General features: G+C 46.2%; 1 protein-coding gene across 5 annotated transcripts in view; it reads right to left on the reverse strand.

Annotated features, from left to right (window-relative positions):
• Positions 1-623: 623 nt before the first annotated feature.
• EMB2247 (protein EMBRYO DEFECTIVE 2247) overlaps positions 624-20,157 on the reverse strand; it is a 56,479-nt gene continuing 36,945 nt past the window's right edge. For 2 of the 5 annotated variants that reach the window (XM_086490785.1, XM_086490786.1), the window contains exons 12-27: positions 5,898-6,046; positions 5,083-5,200; positions 4,840-5,012; positions 4,078-4,248; positions 3,886-3,975; positions 3,698-3,809; positions 3,485-3,598; positions 3,239-3,376; positions 2,946-2,996; positions 2,749-2,861; positions 2,429-2,576; positions 2,249-2,353; positions 2,071-2,172; positions 1,774-1,846; positions 1,477-1,643; positions 900-1,383 (exon numbers count right to left, since the gene is read on the reverse strand). In XM_086490785.1, coding sequence (XP_086346911.1) covers positions 1,252-1,383; positions 1,477-1,643; positions 1,774-1,846; positions 2,071-2,172; positions 2,249-2,353; positions 2,429-2,576; positions 2,749-2,861; positions 2,946-2,996; positions 3,239-3,376; positions 3,485-3,598; positions 3,698-3,809; positions 3,886-3,975; positions 4,078-4,248; positions 4,840-5,012; positions 5,083-5,200; positions 5,898-6,046 — 1,956 coding nt within the window. In that variant the 3' untranslated portion in view covers positions 900-1,251. Of the gene's footprint in view, positions 1,384-1,476; positions 1,644-1,773; positions 1,847-2,070; positions 2,173-2,248; positions 2,354-2,428; positions 2,577-2,748; positions 2,862-2,945; positions 2,997-3,238; positions 3,377-3,484; positions 3,599-3,697; positions 3,810-3,885; positions 3,976-4,077; positions 4,296-4,839; positions 5,013-5,082; positions 5,201-5,897; positions 6,047-20,157 lie in introns of all 5 variants that reach the window. The other 3 variants (XM_086490788.1, XM_086490787.1, XM_086490789.1) reach the window with 2 other exon arrangements.

Below are 20,157 nucleotides of genomic sequence, written 5' to 3' on the forward strand. Positions count from 1 at the left end.
CCCAGATTGGCCTGGGAAAAGCCTTTTCTTAGTAAAACCTCCTGCACACTTTGGCTTTGTATTTAATAAAATGATGACTCTTGACACCAAGGCAGAAGGCCAACATGAGTTGTCAAGATTCTTCTGTTGGTGTGCACGTTTTAACCTTGGAGATTCGAAGTCTGGTATTGTGGACTCTTTTGTAGAGTTTTCAACTCCTCGTCACAAGTTCGGGTGGCTTGTTTCTGCTTCAGAGCTTTTCTACAATGGCCTTCACTCCCTTGTCCCGAGTCTTTGATGTGTTGCCGATCTTTTGTGACTCTTACCGGTTCCGGTTTATCCTGTCAAGCATATGGGCTTCTGTAGTGCATACATATTTTGTAATTTTCTTACGTAATACAAAAGGGTCCTTTTCTTGCAAAAAACAAAAAACAAAACCCCCCATGACAGAGACTAGATGAAATAAGTCTAACAAGTGGGCTCAACCGACAGAGATCAGACAGTGAATCAACATGTGGTGGTGAAGTTCAATGGGAACAGCAACTTGTGGTTGTACAATGGGGAAGGATCAAAGCCAGAACACATCAATACAGGAAATTTTAGATGGCTTTCATCAAAGGTAGAAGACTGCAAGGATGTAAGGAACATCTCTCTAAAAACCCTCACTTTGTCCGGATCTTGCTCAGAAGGCTGATTAACAAAACAACCAAAGAGCACAACTGTCATATCTGACGATTCAGTCCAGCACTCATATTCTTAGCTAAGGAAGTATTTGGAACGAGCTTTGAATCCAGCTCAAAGATGCAAACAGAATTGCCTATTAGCTTTTATATATAGCATCAGACCCTCTTGCCACAATGTGATTATAATAATGAGGTTTAACAAGGGCAGACTTTTCTCCACTTGAACCTGAACTGTCATTTCTGGAATTAAAACAGCTCACATTATGATTATATGAAGGTCTCTTACAAAAATCAGCTTCCACAGATGATAATGAAAGCATGATACCTTCTTCCTCTGAGGTAAATGTCTGTCAATCGATTTGTATAAATCAATGCATCTCTGCAATACTACAGGTTGGGTGCTCAAAACTGTTGGTGAGAATGAATGCTGTACACTTGTGTTGGGAGAAGATCTAAGCAATATTTGCTGGTATGAACTGCTATACATCACTATAGATAGACTGGTAGTGAACTCCAAATTTCTGCGTCACTTTTTACAAGAGGCTTGACATAGAAATGCCCTGGTTGCAACGCCACATTTGCAAGCCTTTTACCTGGCAGGGGCGACTGCCATGGACTCCAAAAGAGTGACTCTCTGCTTGATTATTAGGAGCTTCTCCTGCAACTCCTCGGCCTTTTGCCGAGTCTCTTGCACTACTGCAGCTGGTGCCTTTTCTACAAACTGCAACAATCAAGAAAGCCAACCAATGCACAAACTCCGGCCTTAAACAAAACTTATAAAAGTCAAAAAGAGTAAAAGCAGAAGGAGACTGACGTTGCTAGAAGACAGTCGCTTCGATAGTCCATCAAACTCCAACTGCATTTTTGAGACCTGCTTGCCCAACCTCAGCAGCTCATTCTCAATATCCACCATCTCAGAAAGGGGTAGATAAACTTCCAGGCCCTCACATATCACTAACTGTATTGCCTTGTTTGCATCATCTATAAAAACACAAGCAAGATTTAATTGCTTTAAACCCTTCATTTGATCCGATACATTTGTCAGAAGATCAGTACACACACAAACACATAAAAGTACAAAGACTGAAGCATAGAACATCTAAACCACTACCTGGAATTTCACTTGAAAGTTGAAAGCTTTTTGGATCGAGCTTTGCCAATGAGAACAATATTGCCTTTTCTGCCTGCCAAACCAGCGATGCCAACATAAAAAACGTTCAGGATGACACAGGAACTGCATTCCATCGATCAAGCCCAAAACCATGATACAATTCAGTGACAGAAGCAATTAAGGCGCTTAGCACCAGAAATTGAATGATACATTGAAACAGATCTAAAACAAAATCTTAACATAGTGATAAAACGGAGAAGTGGAAACAGCTGCACTGAATCAGATATCGGAATCAACCTCTATAAATAATTGAAGAGCGCCTGTTGTGACCAAGATAGCTGTAATCCTTTTCCCTGGTTCAACGGAATATTCTGCCCTTGCATTCCTTATGCTTCGAATCTGATAGGCAATAAAGATTTAGCAATTACCTTGTACTTCCTGAAAATGGATAGTACAATCAAGCCGCATGTCCTACCAAAATTTGCATGATTTCAAAATTTTGGACAGCCTCTTGATTCTTGGGAAGATTGCAGGTAGGCCATGGAGACACAATTAGTGCTCCTTCATTTTTGAAAAGCCCCTGGGATGAAATTCCAGTTGAGAGTAGAAGAGAAACACAAATTAGATCAAACACAAAAAGAGTGAAAGAGCTTACCTGCCACAGTTCTTCCGTCACGTAAGGCATAAAAGGATGCAGTAACCTTAGCACATGATTAAAAACGTACAAAAGCACCGATTGAGCAATAGACGCAGATGGGGCATATTCATGTTGATACAGACGAGTCTTACTAGCTTCAATGTACCTAAAACAATAGACCCATGATTACATTCTGATTCACATTGAAGCTGTGTACCTCCTCAAAAATTTCCAACAGTTCAACACTTACAAATTCTACATGGACAGTAACAACAGGCTCATTAAATAAAAAATTAAGCATGAACACAAACAGACATCGGATATACGCCATTAAGTACCAGTCTGCAAAATCACTCCAGAAGAAATCATAAATGGCTCTACCAGCCTCACCCAAATACAGCTTCTCGTAGTTTGTAGTCACATCATCCACCAAAGCATGAAGCTTTGACAGCTGCATCAAATAAAATAGTAAGGTATGAAAATTTCCACCTTCAAGGGCTTTTTTTTTTTCTTATCCAAAAGGAAAGGCTCTTACAATCCACTGCTCACTTTGGGGAAGTCTGTGAAGATCATCTTGAGAAATAAACTGCACCCAAAATAATCTCTTAGTCAATAACAAGCGCGATTGAAAATAGAAATATGGAGCTTTCACCCCTTATGATTCTCAACATGCCACGACTGCCCAACTCCAGACCAACACGAATCACCAAATGTGTAAACCCGGTACATGTGCAATGCATGCATGCACGCACGCATTCACACACCCAGTTTGCTCATTCTCTTTGTCTCCCCAAAGAAGCCTATGGTGGTAAACTCAAACACACTCACCCTTGACTCCGATAAGGATCTGCAAGCTAATTCATCACTAGGAGGTGGCAAATTTTGATGAATAAATTTCCCAGCATTCCAAAGCTTGTTCGTAAAACCCTTATTAGCAGTTAATCTCTCTGGAGACAAATTCACATCCTGCAAAATAGCATCATTCATACCAGTAAGCTGTTTACACAACTATCCCTTTGACTACTTACATAAGCAAGAAGAAGCTTCCCTCTTTGGAATGCGCTTAAGACCCACCTGGCCAGGTGTAGTTCCTGTTGCCAGTGTGAATCTGAGTGCATCAGTACCATACTCTGCTATGCTTTGCAGAGGGTCAATGACATTGCCAAGTGTCTTTGACATTTTCCGTCCCTGCATCCAATACTACTCTTAGCAACTTGGGAAAATAATTTATATGTACTTGCATACAGCAACTGGCACTTCGGAAAATGGGCTATGAAAATGCCAAACCTGCGAATCACGAACAAGACCGTGAAGATATATTGTTGAGAATGGCAGCTTTCCAGTGAATTCGATACCCATCATGACCATTCTTGCAACCCAAAAGAACAGAATATCGTGCCTGCAAATTTACAAATGTTGTTCAGAGATACAATTGTGAATTTAGTTCACTCAATGCCAATAGGAACAGTGTGTACCCTGTCTCCATCACTGCTGTTGGATAAAAACGAGCATAGTCTGCTTGAGTGGTGTCAGGCCATCCTAACGTGCTGAAGGGCCACAAGCCACTGCACTCACATTGTTAGAATGTTAATAAAGCACACTGAACCCTTTGTCACAATCCTGTTGGATTGTTGAAAACAATCGTGTACAGAACACGAGTAACAGACCTAGAAAACCATGTATCCAGTACATCAGGATCCTGCTCTAGAATACAATCATCCCCAAATTTTTTACGAGCAAGCACGTAAGCGTCTTCCTCTGTCCTTGCAACAATATATTCATCATTCCTGATTCCTTTCACATACCATACTGGAATGCGATGTCCCCACCACAATTGCCTGCTAATGCACCAATCTTTGATGTTGGAAAGCCAGTGATTGTAAGTCTACTGCCAGTGACATCAAAAACCAAAATGAGCTATGATTATTGAGGTATTCAGTCCTAGAGAAAATCATCGATAGCCCATATCATTCAGGGATATTTGCTATGTTTCCGATTGGAAAAATTTGTGATTTTAGCCTGACATCACGATGGTAATAGATGACTCCCAAAAACATAAATCTCTATGTGACTGGTTTCAAGTTCATAAAGCGCAGTTGCGTTCACCAAAAACTGCCTCGGGACAGCTGCTGGTATCTCCCAGGTAGCTTAAACTTGACTTCATGTAATTTTAGCTCAAAATAGCTGGCTTACCATATGTGTCAAGGCCCAAGACTCGAATTCCCTATCACATATATTCCTACCTATACATGAAAATTGAAGCACTATAATGACTGCTACATGCAACAATGAAATGTCATCAATAGGGCCTAGTAATATCCAAATTATTACTGTAAGAGGAGAGCAGCAGCTAATGACACGCTTACAAGGCACACACAAGAATCACACCACTTTAACTTTTTTCATGTAATAAAGAGACAATGACCAACCAAGAGCTGTATAGTGTGCCATGACATGAGCAAAGTAGAGTATTTGATAGAAGCACCTTCTCAAATCTTTCAGGAATAATTTTTAAATGTCCCTCTTCAACTGCCTCCAATGCCTTTTTAGCCAACGGTTGAATTTTCACAAACCACTGCATGCTGACAAGTGGTTCCACTATCTGAAAAGATCGAACATAGCTGTTTAATCGGTAACAGAGGCTGGAGTCATCATGCCCAAGTATTAATTACCTCACCACCTCTCTGAGACCTTGGCACATTTAATGTGTAGGGTTCTATTTTTATTGCAAGGCCTGCTGCTTCTAGGTCTTCCCAAAGCTTCTTGCGTGCCTCAAATCGATCAAGACCACTGATCATAGCAAAAAAATACAAGGTCCAAAGTAAGCAACCAAAACAGCACAGAAACGTAAGACCCCTTGAGAGGTAATATTTAGTCATCTCAAGATACACACAGCTAAGGTTCATTTCCCAACATGATAAATGTTATCCTAAAGCCCATGGCCTTCTCAAAAAAATAATGTCCCCATCATGGTCAATATAGATGAGCTTCATATTACAAAGGCTTCACAAGTTTGATACAAGTGTAATAACTGAATAGTCTCCAAAAATCTCGCATGATTCACACAAGAAATAGGCGCCGAGCATTGGTAAATTCTTGGCCAAAACATCCTTCGTTAAAAAATAGCCCAAAAAACACACACAATTTAAATTGTTTTGCAAAACAACATCTATGCCAAGAGGCAAGAATTACTTTCTCCATGGCAAGTAGCCACCAAGAAATCATGCACTGATTGACTACAAGCACGCCTATCCAGGTATCTAGCTGCTTCAACATTTACAGAACCAATCTCGACTCATAGCTTGATCAGGTTCACCACATACTTAAAGGGAATCATACTGGCCTCAATCTCCCATCATTTCAATTTTTGTTCAAGAAGGCTCTAAACAACAAAACACCACTTCAGCACCACCTGTACAATCTGTGTTACTGAAGCATTCATTTCAAGAAAAACATATATTCTAGACTAACCAATAGAGCAAGATACCTGTAATTCCCAGCATTTTCATTCATGCTTCCATCGTTGTTCATGATGTTTATTATAGGCAGCCCAAATTTTTTCCCAATTTCGTAGTCATTTGGATCATGGCCAGGTGTTATCTTCAAAGCCCCCGTCCCGAACTCTCGCTTGACATACTGAAACGCCAATAACACAGTTAGAACAACTAGCACATTGACTCGATCAGATAGTAAGAAAGAAGAGAACCAACTCTCAAAAAACTGGAAGAGATAAACGAGAAGTGGGTGTAAGATCCATTAGGCAACATTACATGATGCAGCAGCAGAGGCATACCCACACACCCAGCCATAAACGCAGTTAGAACAACTAGCACATTGATTCGATCAGGTAGTAAGAAAGAAGAGAACCAACTCTCAAAAAACTGGAAGAGATAAACGAGAAGTGGGTGTAAGATCCATGAAGCAACATCACATGATGCAGTAGCAGAGACATACCCACACACCCAGCCAGAGCATAGACGCCGTTCTGGGAGCATGCCTCAAAACAGCTGGTATGATGAGGAGTGCCGCCAAACTAGAGCTAGACTTCAGAGGGAAGTGCTTTTGGGGGGGACCACTCACAGACAGTCACAGATTGACTTCCGACGACTAGTGCGGCGGAAAAAGAGGGCATTTTTGGCTCAACTAGAGCAGGATCTCTACCAGCTATTCTTGAGTCAGGACTCGCGTGAGGCATGGCGGCTCTTTCATGAGCTGTGTCCCCCCCCCCCCCCCGCCATTACCTCTACAGAGACTTGGGGTCAGTACGCATCATCTTTGTACACAGTTTTTGGACAGCCGCCTCTTCCCGACCCATGCCCACACGTGCTTTTTTCATCGCTGAGATGGTGAAGAAGGCTATTGACTAGGATGAGGACTGGGAGAGCATATGATCATGATGGCTTGGTGGCTGAGCATTTCATGCATGCTAGAGATCTACTAGCAGAGCTTCTAGCACTCATGTTTAACCGTGCCATGTGCGAGGGCTTGCCTGACACCTAGAGCCTATCTACGATTGTACCTATTTTCAAATCAGGAGACCCTATGGAGCCTGGGAATTATCGCACTATCATGATTGGACACACATTGGCACGGTTGTACGCATCCATTCTTGAGCAGCAGTTGAGTAGATGGGCAGACTCCAGAGAGAGAGGGAATGCGTGCAGCTGGGCAGGCAGGGTTCAGGACTACTCTTGACCATATCTTGACACTCAGGGCCATCACCGAGGCGGGCAGATTCCATGAGAGACGGATCTATTGTAGCTTTGTGGGACTTCTGCAAAGCATTTGACACAGTACCCAGAGCTAGACTGATGCGCAGATTACAGGAGATCGTAACCCACAAAGCTCATTTGGGGGATCATGGCATTGTATAGATCAGTAATAGGGCATGTACGCACCTCAGAGGGTCTATCTACACCGGTTCACTCCACTATTGGGGTGAAGCAGGGCTGCCCGCTCTCTCCTACTCTATTTGGTATGTATGTGGATGAGGTTTCTGACTACATTGAGAGAGATGGGGATAGAGGTGCACCGCTGGCGGAGACATGGATCCCGCTATTGTTATACGCTGATGATATTGTGTTGATCTCTGACTCTCCGGAGGGGATGCAATGTCACTTGGATGCTTTGCATAGGTTTGCCCATGAAAGTGGTCTGTCTGTCACCCTTGGTAAAACCAAGATCATGGTATTTAATACCACCCCACACTGGATGAGGAGGTCAGCACCCGCATTCACATACGGCCAGGAGACAGTGGAGTATACAGATGCTTACACTTACCTTGGAGTGGTTTTTAGTGGGACCAGCATTCTCATTAAGGAAAGCAGCAGAGACTAGATTGACCGGAGCCCATTCGGCATTGGGTAGATTGGAGAGGATGTGTTCACAGGTTCAGTTTCAGGAGCCTAGGATGAAGCTCTGGCTCTTTTGACACACTGGTGGCTTCTGCATTGCTCTATGGAGCTGAGATCTGGGGGCCTTCATTGGATCATCACAGGAGGACAGGTCGCACTAACGGATGGGGGGACATGGAGAAGCCCCTGGTCTCTATGATCTCGCGTCTCATTAGAGCCAAAGCTTCAGTACCACGTGCCATTATCCGAGCAGAGCTAGCTGCCCCCCCACTAGTGGTTGAGACGCTAACCAGATCTGTCTCCTTCATACACCGCATGTGGAAACTCCCCAGAGACAGATACACCTGTCACAAACTGGTGACGTGGCTGCCCAGTGCACATACAGACCGACCCCCAGCTGGCATACCCGCGGAGAGCTCGGCTGAAAAATGCTGAAAAGCATGGCTGTACGGCAGCCCAGGAAAACACGGCGTATTTTTCGGAAAAGCAGCCACGTGGCAAGCTGTACGGTCGCCTGCTTTTTGCGGCGCTAATTACGGCAGCAGGGCAAAATTTTGAACTTGCTTTTGGCCACGCAAGTTGCAAGAGAGAGAAAGCTTTTGCTTTATTTTACCACTAAGCCTTGTGAGAGGAATATTGGAGGTGCCTTAATTTTTAAAAGAGCTTTTGATTTTCAGCTTTTGGGGCTCTGCTTTTGGCATCCCTTGTAAACTCTTTAAATAAGTGGGCAGGCCTCCCACTCTGCAGAGCATCTGGACGCAGAGTCTGAGAGTGAGAGCCTCCCACTCACTTGTACTTTGCAACAGATTAATACAAAAAGAGTTACCGAAAGGGGCGCCAGTCTTTGGGGCCAATATCTCTAGGCACGGAACTCCACTAGGCCAGTGTCGAATCAGTTGTGAAATGTGAACTGTTTGAAGTGATTTCTTGTAGTGTCGCGGTAGATTCTTGACTTGGAGTGTCCAAGTCCGTTACAACGCTCGCCTTGCACTTGAGTCCTCTCGACAGTTAGCCATGCAGGGAGATACAACATGTTGGTATGGAGAGATGACATCATGGTTCCAAGCGGATGGGTTCAATATAGACAGATTGCCCCCCTTCCAGTACTCACTGGACGCACCCTCCATGACTCTTACACAGTCCGAGATCACCAGGCTCATCCACCAGGACCCGACTCAGCTAGACACCAGGAGGACATGGATATAGCCAACACAGGAGCTGGGCACGAAGATGGCTTTCTACAGAGAACATCTTCTCCAGCTTACGCCGGACGGTTTTGTGACGAGGCCCAGATACATGGACACCCACTTGTCTCATGGGATACGGTGTGCTATAGGCTAGATACGCACATCCTCACACCAACTGCGGATCGAGACTCGGAGATACAGCACAATACCAGCAGAGGCCAGGACATGCCCCCTTGTGACATGGAGCCCGAGACAGAGTTACACTACACATGCCACTGCCTCGTCTACTACGAGATACGAGGCCACTTCTACTACTTGTTCAAAGAGGGCTTTGGACCACTCTCCAAAGTCATGAGGTACGAGGATTAGAGATGCCTAGGTTTGTTTCTGCTGGAGCTGGGCAGACACAGAGAGAGCCTGTTGAGAGGAGAGGCCAGCCAATCTCAGAGACACATCACAGACTTCTTTAGAGCGAACACTGGACACCCGGAGGAGCTACTACCACAGCAGACCTTGTCGCCTCACACCAGAGGCACACTGATCGACCGAGCGACTAAATTGAGGAGATCCGGACGCCCACGACTACGGAAGACTACACAACATCGACGGAGGCTACATCAGAGGATCCGGATCACTTTGGCCCAACATGCATGACGCCCAGTCAGACTGCTGACCATGGAGGAGATTGATAAGATCCGTCAACGACCAATGTTGGATCTCTTGTGACTTGTGGTTTAGCTATCCCGACTAGCTGCTTAGTTCACACCTACCAGCTTCGGATTTTATAGTATTTATATTTCATCATTTTGTTATTCTGACTTTGTATCAGATCCACCACATTGTAACGCTCTGGTCTCATAGGTCATTTTGGCCTTTTGAAGACATTAATATAACATTTCACTTCATTTCATTCTCTCTCTCTCTCTCATGGGGAGATGACATCATGGTTCCAGGTGCATGTTGGTATGGGGAGATGACATCATGGTTCCAGGTGCATGGGTTCCGTATAGACAGATTGCACGACCTGATTCAGCTAGACCCCAAGAGGACATGGATACAGCCAACACAGGAGTTGAGCACGAAGATGGCTTTCTACAGAGAACATCTTCTCCAGCTTACGGCGGACGGTTTTGTGATGAGGCCCAGATACATGGACATCCACTTTTCTCATGGGATACGGTGCGCTATTGGCCAGATACGCACATCTTCACACCAGCTACGAATCGAGACTTGGAAACAACAGAGTACCAACAGAGGCCAAGACATGCCCCCTGTGTGACATGGAGCCTGAGACAGAGTTACACTACACATGCCACTGTCCCGTCTACTACGAGATACGAGGCCGCTTCCACTGCTTGTTCAGAGACAGCTTTGGACCACTCTCCAAAGTCATGAGATACGAGGATCAGAGATGCCTGGGTTTGTTTCTGCTCGAGCTGCGTAGACACAAAGAGAGCCTGCTGAGAGGAGAGGTCAGCCAGTCCAAGAGACACATCACAGACTTCTTTAGAGCAAACACTGGACACCTGGAGGAGCTACTACCACAACAGATCTTGTTGCCTCACACCAAAGGCACACTGATCGACCGAGCAACTGAATTGGAGAGATCCAGACGCCTACGAATGCGGAAGACTACACAGCAACGACCAAGGCTACATTAGAGGATCCGGATCACTTTGGCCCGACATGCACGACCCCAATCAGACTGCTGACCATGAAAGAGATTGATGAGATCATGCTCTGGTGTCGATGACCATATCCTTCCAGTTCAGTGTAGCACACAGGCCACGAGTAGCAGCCCCCACTCGCTACACATTCACACGGGAGACGGATTCTGTATACATGGACGGAATCTACAGACGCCTATGCACTGAGGACCTGGGGCGACCTCTGGAGGAGCTAACTACTATACTGACACAGACATTACATGAGGCAGCAGCAGAAGCATACCCACACACCAAGCCTGAGCAGAGCCGCAGATCAAGGAGCATGCCTCAGAACAGCTGGTACGATGAGGAGTGCCGCCAGACTAGAGCCAGACTTCAGAGGGAGGTGTTGTTGGGGGACGTCACTCACAGATTGACTTCCGACGCCTGGTGCGGCGGAAGAAGAGGGCTTTTTTGGCTCAACTCGAGCAGGATCTATATCAGCTATTCTTGAGTCAGGACTCACGTGAGGCGTGGCGGCTCTTTCATGAGCAGTCCCCCCCCCCCCCGCTATTTCCTCCTTAGAGACCTGGGGTCAGTACGCATCATCTTTGTACACAGTACCTGGATAGCCGCCCCTCCCCAACCCCCTCGATCCATGCCCACACGCATGTGTCTTTTTCACCGCTGAGATGGTGAAGAAAGCAATTAACACGATGAAGACTGGGAGAGCATATGATCATGATGGCCTAGTCGCTGATCATTTCATGCATGCCAAAGACCTACTAGCAGAGCTTCTAGCAGTTATGTTTAACCGTGCCATGTGTGAGGGCCTACAGGACACTTGGAGCCTATCTACGATCGTACCTATCTTCAAATCAGGAGACCCCATGGAGCCTAGGAATTATCGCACTATTATGATTGGGTACACACTGGCACGGTTGTATGCATCCATTCTTGAGCAAGAGCTGAGTAGATGGGCAGAGAGGGAGGGAACACGTGCAACTGGGTAGGCAGGATTCAGGAGAGGCTTCTCTACTCTTGACCATATCCTGACACTCAGGGCCATCATCGAGGAAGGCAGATCTCATGGGAGATGGATCTATTGTAGCTTTGTGGACTTCCGCAAAGCTTTCGACACAGTACCCAGAGCTAGACTTATGCGCAGATTACAGGAAATGGGAGTACCCACAGAACTCATTTGGGGCACCATGGCATTGTACAGATCAGTAGTAGGGCATGTACGCACCCCGGAGGGACTTTCTACACCGGTTCACTCCACTATTGGGGTGAAGCAGGGCTGCCCACTCTCTCCTACTCTTTTCGGCATGTATGTGGATGAGGTTTCTGACTACATTGACAACGATGGGGATAAAGGTGCTCAGTTGGCAGGGACATGGATTCCACTTTTGTTATATGTTGATGACATAGTGTTGATCTCCGAATCCCCAAAGGGAATGCAACGTCAATTGGATGCTTTGCATACGTTTGCCCACGAAAGTGGTTTATCTGTCAACCTGGGTAAAACCAAGGTTATGGTGTTTAATACCACCCCACAGTGGATCAGGAGGTCAGCACCTACATTCACATACGGCCAGGAGACTGTGGAGTACACAAACGCTTACACTTACCTTGGAGTGGTTTTTAGCGGACCTGCATTCTCACTCAGAAGAGCAGCTGAGACATGGGAACTTCCTAGAAACAGATATGCTCGCATAGCACTTGAATCCTCTCGACAGTTAGCCATACAAGGAGATACAACATGTTGGTATGGGGAGATGACATCATGGTTTCAGGCACATGGGTTCAGCATAGACAGGCTGCCACCATTCCATTACTCATTGGATGCACCATCTCTCACTCTTATACAGTCAGAGATCACCAAGCTCATCCGCCAAGACCTGACCCAGCTAGACACCAAGAGGACATGGATACAACCAACACACGAATTGGGCACGAAGATGGCTTTCTACAGAGACCACCTTCTCCAGCTTACGGAAGATGGTTTTGTGACGAGACGCAGATACATGGATACCCACTTGTCTCATGGGATACGATGTGCTATTGGCCACTTACGCACATCTTCCCACCAGTTGCAGATTGAGACTGGGAGATACAGCGGAGTACCAGCAGAGGACAGGACATGCCCCTTGTGTAACATGGAACCTGAGACAGAGCTACACTATACATGTCGCTGCCCCGTCTACTACGAGATACGAGGCCGCTTCCATTGCTTGTTCAGAGAGGGTTTTGGACCACTCTCAAGAGTCATGGGATACGAAGATCAGAGATGTCTGGGTTTGTTCTTGCTCGAGCTGCGCAGACACAGAGATAGCCTGATGAATGGCGAGGCTAGCCAATCTCAAAGACAGATCACAGACTTCTTCAGAGCAGACATGGGACAACCGCAAAAGCTACTCCCACAGCAGAGCTCCCCCTCGTCTCACACCAGAGGCACACTGATTGACCGAGCGATTGAACTAGGGAAATCCAGGCGCCCGCGACTGCGAAGAACTACACCGCATCGACGGAGGCTACGACAGAAAATTCGGAGCACACTGGCCAGGCATGCACGACGGCCAGTCAGACTACTAACTATGGAGGAAATTGATGAGATTCGCCAACGATCGATGCTAGATCTCTTGTGATTCAGCTATCCCAACAAGCCGCCCATTTTTGGCTTAGTTTTTTTCTTGGCTCACATCGACCAACTTAGGACCCCATAGTATATATCTTTGTTTTGTACTGTTGTTAGGTTATTTTGTTACTTTGACTTTGTATCAGATTCACCACTTTGTAACTTTCAGGTCTCATAGGTCACTATGGCCTTTTGAAGACGTTAATATAACATTTCATTTCATCTCTCTCTCTCTCTCTCTCTCTCTCTCTCTCTCTCTCTCTCTCTCTCTCTCTCTCTCTCTCTCTCTCTCTAGTCCCACCCCTTTGCGCTGCCTTTGCAGTCCCGCCCCCTCGCTCTATGTTTGCAGCCCCACCCCCTCGCGCTTCCCTTGCAGCCCCCCCTTGCACTCTCTCTCTCTCTGCTGCCTCCCCCCCCCAGCCTTGTCCCCCTCGCGTTCTCCCCTGCAGTCCCCCCCCCCCCCCCCCCCCCCCCCCCCCCCCCCCCCCCCCCCCCCCCCCCCCTTCCCTCGAAAACCCCCACACACAGGTGGGACAGACAGTAAAATTCGAATTTCATTTTTTTCTCAAAAATTGCAGAGATAGAGTTCGCAAGAATTGCAGAATTTGCACAAAGCCGGAATTGCAGAATTTGCAGAAAGCGGACATTTCTTGTAATTTACAGAAATTGCAAGAAATGTACGCCATGTATGCTTAATGTGGGAGAAAATGTATGCATAATGTGGAAGCACTTGTGCGTGTAATGTGGTCTCCTTCCGCTGCAAAATTCCTCTCATTTTTTACAGCAACCAAACATGAGGAAGCAAAATGATAAGCCCGACCCCTTAGAAGATGTAGTTCAAAAGTGCAAAGAAGAAATGACCAAAACCATTAACAAGATCAGCCGCAACCTATTAGGGACAATAAAAATGCTCGAAGATCGCGTTTTGGCCCAAGAAAGCAAGATTACTGCAATGGGAGATCGTGTGACGGCCCAAGACGAAGAGATTGCATCACTCAAGAAGAAGCTCACTGAGGCACGATCATGAAACACGCTTGAAGAGGGAGAATTGCAACCCTCTGTAATAAAATAACTCAACACAATCAAAGAGCAAGTGCAGGCCATCAAAGAGGGGGAAGAGCAACATAAAGAAATGACGACTTCGTGGGTGGACGTTATTACAAAGACTCAACAGAAAGCACATGAGGCTGAGAAATGCTGATATACAAACCAAACAAGGTCCCCCCCCTTCCCACCATTATCAACCTGACACTAGAAGAGGAGCAAAGAAGACGTACGCTCTCTACATGTGAGAATTTGTGGCCTTAAAGACAAAGATATTGTAGACGAAGAGGTAAAAGAACTCATGGCTTGGGGGTTCATGAGCCAATGCACTGAAGAGCTTGGAGAGTGGACAACAAGAAAAATGGAAGCAAGGGAGAAACCTCGAAAGAAAGGGCACTCATCCTTCGTTTTCCCTCCATGGAAGCGAAGGACTTTTTGAAGAAGAGACCAACTCTTAAGAAGACGGGCATCTTTCTCAGGGATGACCTTACCCTCTCACAGATCGCCCATATACAGGAGGTAATGCCAAAGATTAGAGCGGCAAGGAATAAAGGTAAGATTGCTTTTTACCGAGATGGAAGATTGGTGATATTGAAGCGACGCTCCACATGACGGTGTGAGGCCTATGGGACCACATTCAAAGTTGCTACCTAGAATTGTAATGGATCTATGCGCCTTGATGTGGGTGCTTTTGAGGAGAGCTTTACCGGGAGAGACATCATCTTCTACTATGAGACACATCGGGCCCCTAGGCAGTCTATGCCTCACATTAGTGGATACAGATGGGAGACAGCCTGTAGACAGGAGACACGCTCAGAGCACAGAGGGCTGGGCTCAAGAGGAGTGGCAGTGTTATTCAGGGAGGAGTTGCAGCCATTGATACATATAGCCCACAGGGATGAGCAAGCTAGGTACATGTGGGTGAGATTGAGAGCAGAGACAAGCAGATATCTTTACATTGCTATTTGCTACTTTCCCCCGAGCACCACCCAGAGGACAGTCCCCCTTCTCTATTTTGTATGATGACATATGGGAGTTCTCTAGAGATAATGACATTATCATTCTAGAGGACTTCAATGCTAGGACTGCCAATCATCAGACAACATTTCATGATACTTCAGAGGAGATGCTGAGAGAGTTGGATGTTGCAGAGACCAGCCTATCCAGACTATCGAAGGATGGGGAACATACTGAGTATGGACACCACTTGAAAGACATGGGGATTGCACATGGATTGGTCATCTTGAATGGCCTACAGAGATTTCCCGCTGCGGGAGGTTTCACGTGCTTTCCACTCAGACATGGAGCTAACGCAGTGGATTATGTCATGGCACAGACAAGCCTCGTCTCTAGTATCCAGGATCTCATAGTTGGGCCGAGACCTGTTGGGGTGGCAATGGATCATGCTCTTGTGTCATTCACCATCTCTTTCCAGTTCAGTGTAGCACACAGGCCACGCGTAGCAACCCTTACTCACTACACCTTCACACGGGAGACGGATTCTATATACATAGGTGGGATCTACAGACTCCTAGACCTCTGGAGTAGCTTACTACTATACTGACACAGACATTACATGATGCAGCAACAGAGGCATACCCACACACCCAGCCTCAGCAGAGACGCCGTTCTGGGAGCATGCCTCAGAACAGCTAGTATGATGAGGAATGCCGAAGCAAGAGCTCTCTCGCATAGGAGCACAACTAAGACTCGCTACTCAACCAGTTCACCCTTGGCATTACACTCTCCAAGAATGACAAGACGTGGTGTGTCAAGGTATACGCCTTTGTTGATGCCCACAACCTCCTTACATTATGTGTGGCCTCTTGGGCTTAGCTATGAGCTCCACCCTCAGGCACTATGCATTCGAAGTGTGATCTAAACACTCTATCCAGGCTGCTATGTGTGCTTCGTGGTCCCACCGCTATAGGTGACATTTTTTTTTTCGAGAAAAAGATCCTTCTATTAGTTAATAAATTTGCCCATAGGGCTACAACCACCTCTTCAAGAGAGGGCTACAACCATGGTGGGAGACTCTCCCAATGAAAAAACCAGTATATGTACAATGGGGCTAAATCAAGAGATAGGGGGAGGGAAGAGCCACACAGGTGGTCGGTAATGCCATCGGAGTACACCCTGGACTATGGTATAGAAAGGCCCAGGACGCCAAAGTCGAAGGAAAGCCTCGCGGCGCTCCCGCATGCGGTCGGAGCTGCCCTGTAGTCCCTCAAGCTGTCCTCTGATAGTATGGATCAGCTCTAGCCAAAAGTCACGAACAGTCCCTGCTGCTGGTGGCACAGGGCAAGCCTCAAAGATGCGGAAACAGCCGGCCCGCCAGATGAACCAGAGTGTCAGGCCACTAATGAGCTCCCAACACTCCTCGCTCTCACTACACCACTCCTGTGGAGTAAGCTTTGTGGCAGGCTGGAGTGTAGGTCGCCCCTCTTGCATCACAATCATCCTGCTGGTGGAAGATAGCTCAAACTGAAGTGCCGGGCCCGTGAGGGTGGACCAAGCCGCTGCCCCCCAAGTGTACTGTCGAGCCGTGGAGAGAGCAGGTGTCACAAAGTGATGACGTGGCGGACAGCAGAAAACCTAATTTCTGCCAGAAACCCTAAAATTCCTGCAAACCCTAATTTCTGCCAAAAACCCTAATTCCCAGAAATCGCGGAGGCTGAAAAAAAAAATCTAAAAGATTAGCGACGCAAATTTTGCTTTTTCTCTACCTAATGGGAAAGAGAGAGAGAGAATGCTTTTGCTTTCAAGTTTTGACTCTCTGTGAGTGAGAGAGAGCAATTGCTTTTGATTTGAAGCTTTTGGGGCTCTGCTTTTAGGCATCCCTTGTAACCTTTAAATTAGTGGTGAGGGCCTCACTTCTCACAGCATCTGGACGCAGAGTCTGAGAGTGAAACCCTAGCCACTCTCTTGTACTTTGATCTGATTAATATAAAAAGAAATACCGATAGGGGCGCCAGTCTTTGGGGCTCTAGGCACGGAACTCCGTCGAGCCACTGCAGATCTATTGTGATCTGTGAATTGTTTTGAAGTGGTTATTTGGTGCTGTCGCGGTTGATTCTTGACTTGGAATGTCCGAGTCTGTTACGGTGGTATCAGAGCACGGCCGATTTCTCTTCTACGGGAAATCCGATCCCCAATTTTTTTTTCCGCGGCACCTATGGCTTCACGCAAGGATCAGTCGACTCCCTCTGCATCTGGAGATGAGGGCTGGGATCACAACGAAGATTCAGCCAGAGAGTATGGCCCGCCTCGGCCTACTCAGGCGGAGAGACAAGAGATGGAGCGTCGTCAATTAATCGGCGATGCAACAAAGATGATGCTCAGTTTTGCGAAGGATCCGAAATTGGCAAAATATATGAGCGAGACTTCTTTTCAGGAAGTGCATGAACAGTGGTAGAAAACCACTACACCACCACTGAAACCCGCTCTCAAGAAACTTTCTGATCACAAACAGTATTCAAAGAAGGAATTACAAGAGGTGGTTGATGCATGGATTGCTCAGCTTTTTGACGCGCAAAAGAAAGCCAAAAAAGCACGACAAAAACCAGAAGAAACCCATTGACTTCTTGGGATATTTGGGTCGTCAGTCGACATTTGACAAGGCAAAGAAACAAAAGAAGCGTGTTCGATTTAAAGGAGTACCGAGTTCTTCTTCTTCTTCTTCTTCTTCTTCTTCTTCTGACAGTTCTTCTAGCTCCTCGGATTCGAGCGAAGAAGACAGAAAAGGTAAAAAGCGAAGCAAGAAGCAACGCTTCGGAAAGGGCAAGAGAAAGGCAAAGAAGGCTAAATCTCGCCCAGAGACTGACAGTTCTACTGAGGACTCGTCTACAGACAGCTCAGATTCTGATGACGGAAACTTTTATGCGAACAAGAAGAATTTTTATAAAGCCAACCAGTACGACTTTCTCGAAGATAAAAGCAAGAAAGTCCGAAAGTTTAAGGAAGGTGGCCACTCGATCAAGTTTGATACTTTCTCAGGATACTCAGATGCTTCGAAGGCTTTGTCTTTTATACAGCGGTTTGACATTGCTTTTGCGGGAGGCCTCTTACTTTAAGGGGAATGCTCGTACTTGGTGGTCCACTCTTCTCTTAAACAAGACTGCGCCAGTTAAATGGCTGAAATTTAAGAAGCTTTTTATTTCTTCTTGGTTGACGCAAGAATATGAACGAGATGTACGAGCTGCTTGGAACCATCTTCGGATGACCAAGAAAGACACAATCAATGCTTATTGTGAAAGATTCTGGAGCTCTTTTCTACCCGCCTCTTCATTCAAGAAGATCTCGTTCAGAGAACAGATTGAGCGGTTTACCTTGGGTCTACCTACAGAGATCCCAGATCACTGCTTGGAACAGAAGTCAGCTTCTATTCAGGAGTTTATGAGTCATGCGAAGCGGGGCTTTGCCATTCACTCTGGCAATCTGACCTACCCCACAGATGAGGCCATGACACAACGAGCCGAACAGACTTCTCGAAATGAAAGTAGAAAGAAAAAGAGCAACCCAGAGAAAAAGGATGCACGACCCAAGCTTACTCCTGAGGAGAGAGCTCACTTCATCAGAGAGGGGAAGTGCTTTGGATGCGGGAAACAGGGACATATCTCCGCGAAGTGCCCTAAAAAGGCACAGAAAGAACAGAATGATAAAGACGACGACGGGCCTAAGAGTTCGAGAGCAGCTAAGGAACGTGGCAGAAAAGGCAGATAGAAAACCAGAACTAGTACCACATGGCGTTGGACCTGCACCGAATCTAATGAATGGAAGTACAAACTTTGCCGCTTTTGGGGCAAAGTGAAGGACCAGGAAGCTCTTTTGAAGGAGCCAAGGCCAACTTCTTTTCACTTGGAATTGGCAGCTCGATTTGGAATTACGCCAGACTGACTGACGCCACAGGCGGAGGTAGTTCGACTCGCAGCCGGATGGGATGTTGCCATTACACCGAGCATTGGCAAACTTCGTTTGCAATGACAGGGGTGTTCAGGGCACGCGAGTGACGTTCTACTCAGGATCCCTCGGTACCACAAGAACTACGCCATGGTTCACTACCAGGCCGAGAAAGCGACTTTGATAAATGAAGGGCTTAGAGATTGTACTTAATGAACTTCAGTTTCTTACTCACTTTTTTGCGAGAGAACTGAACGATGGATAAAGGTTGAATCTGTTTTGACTTGATCAAAAGAACGCCAAGATTTTTCTCCACACTCATGCCGATTGCTGTTTAGAGGGCCTGAAGATCATACCATTGATCCGATGCCTGGAAGCACACCACCGAACCGGCCACCTTATCGTGTGAGCCGAGTACAGAATGAAAAGATTATGAACCCAGTGAAAGACCTCTTGGAAAAGGGTCTTGTCCAGCATAGTACTTCACCGTATTGCTCTCCACTGTTGTTGGATTTGAAGAAAGACCGATCTTGGAGAATGTGCATCAATTATAGCTCTCTCAACAAAATCACCATCAAGAACAGATTTCCGATTCCTAGGATCGATGATATACTCGACAGGTTACAGGGATCCTCGTGCTTTAGCAGGATTGACTTGAAGAGTGGATATCATAAGATCAGGAAAGCGCCGGGAGACGTCTACAACTTTTGGGTTATTTGAGTTTTTGGTGATGTCTTTTGGCTTAACCAATGCTCCTGCGACATTTAACCGGATGATGGATAGGATTTTCCGAGAGTACAGGCTATTTGTTGGCACTTTCTTTGACGACATCATTGTTTTCTCCAAGAATGAGGCATAACACAGAGATCATCTGCTTCAGGTCTTTCAAGCATTACAAGATCACACGTTAGTGATTAATGCAAAGAAAAGTGAATTTTTCCTACCAGAGATGCACTTTTTGGGACACATTGTGTCAGCA

Source organism: Adiantum capillus-veneris, chromosome 19 (assembly GCF_014529385.1).
Source record: "Adiantum capillus-veneris isolate H3 chromosome 19, ASM1452938v2, whole genome shotgun sequence".
NCBI classification, from domain to species: domain Eukaryota; kingdom Viridiplantae; phylum Streptophyta; class Polypodiopsida; order Polypodiales; family Pteridaceae; genus Adiantum; species Adiantum capillus-veneris.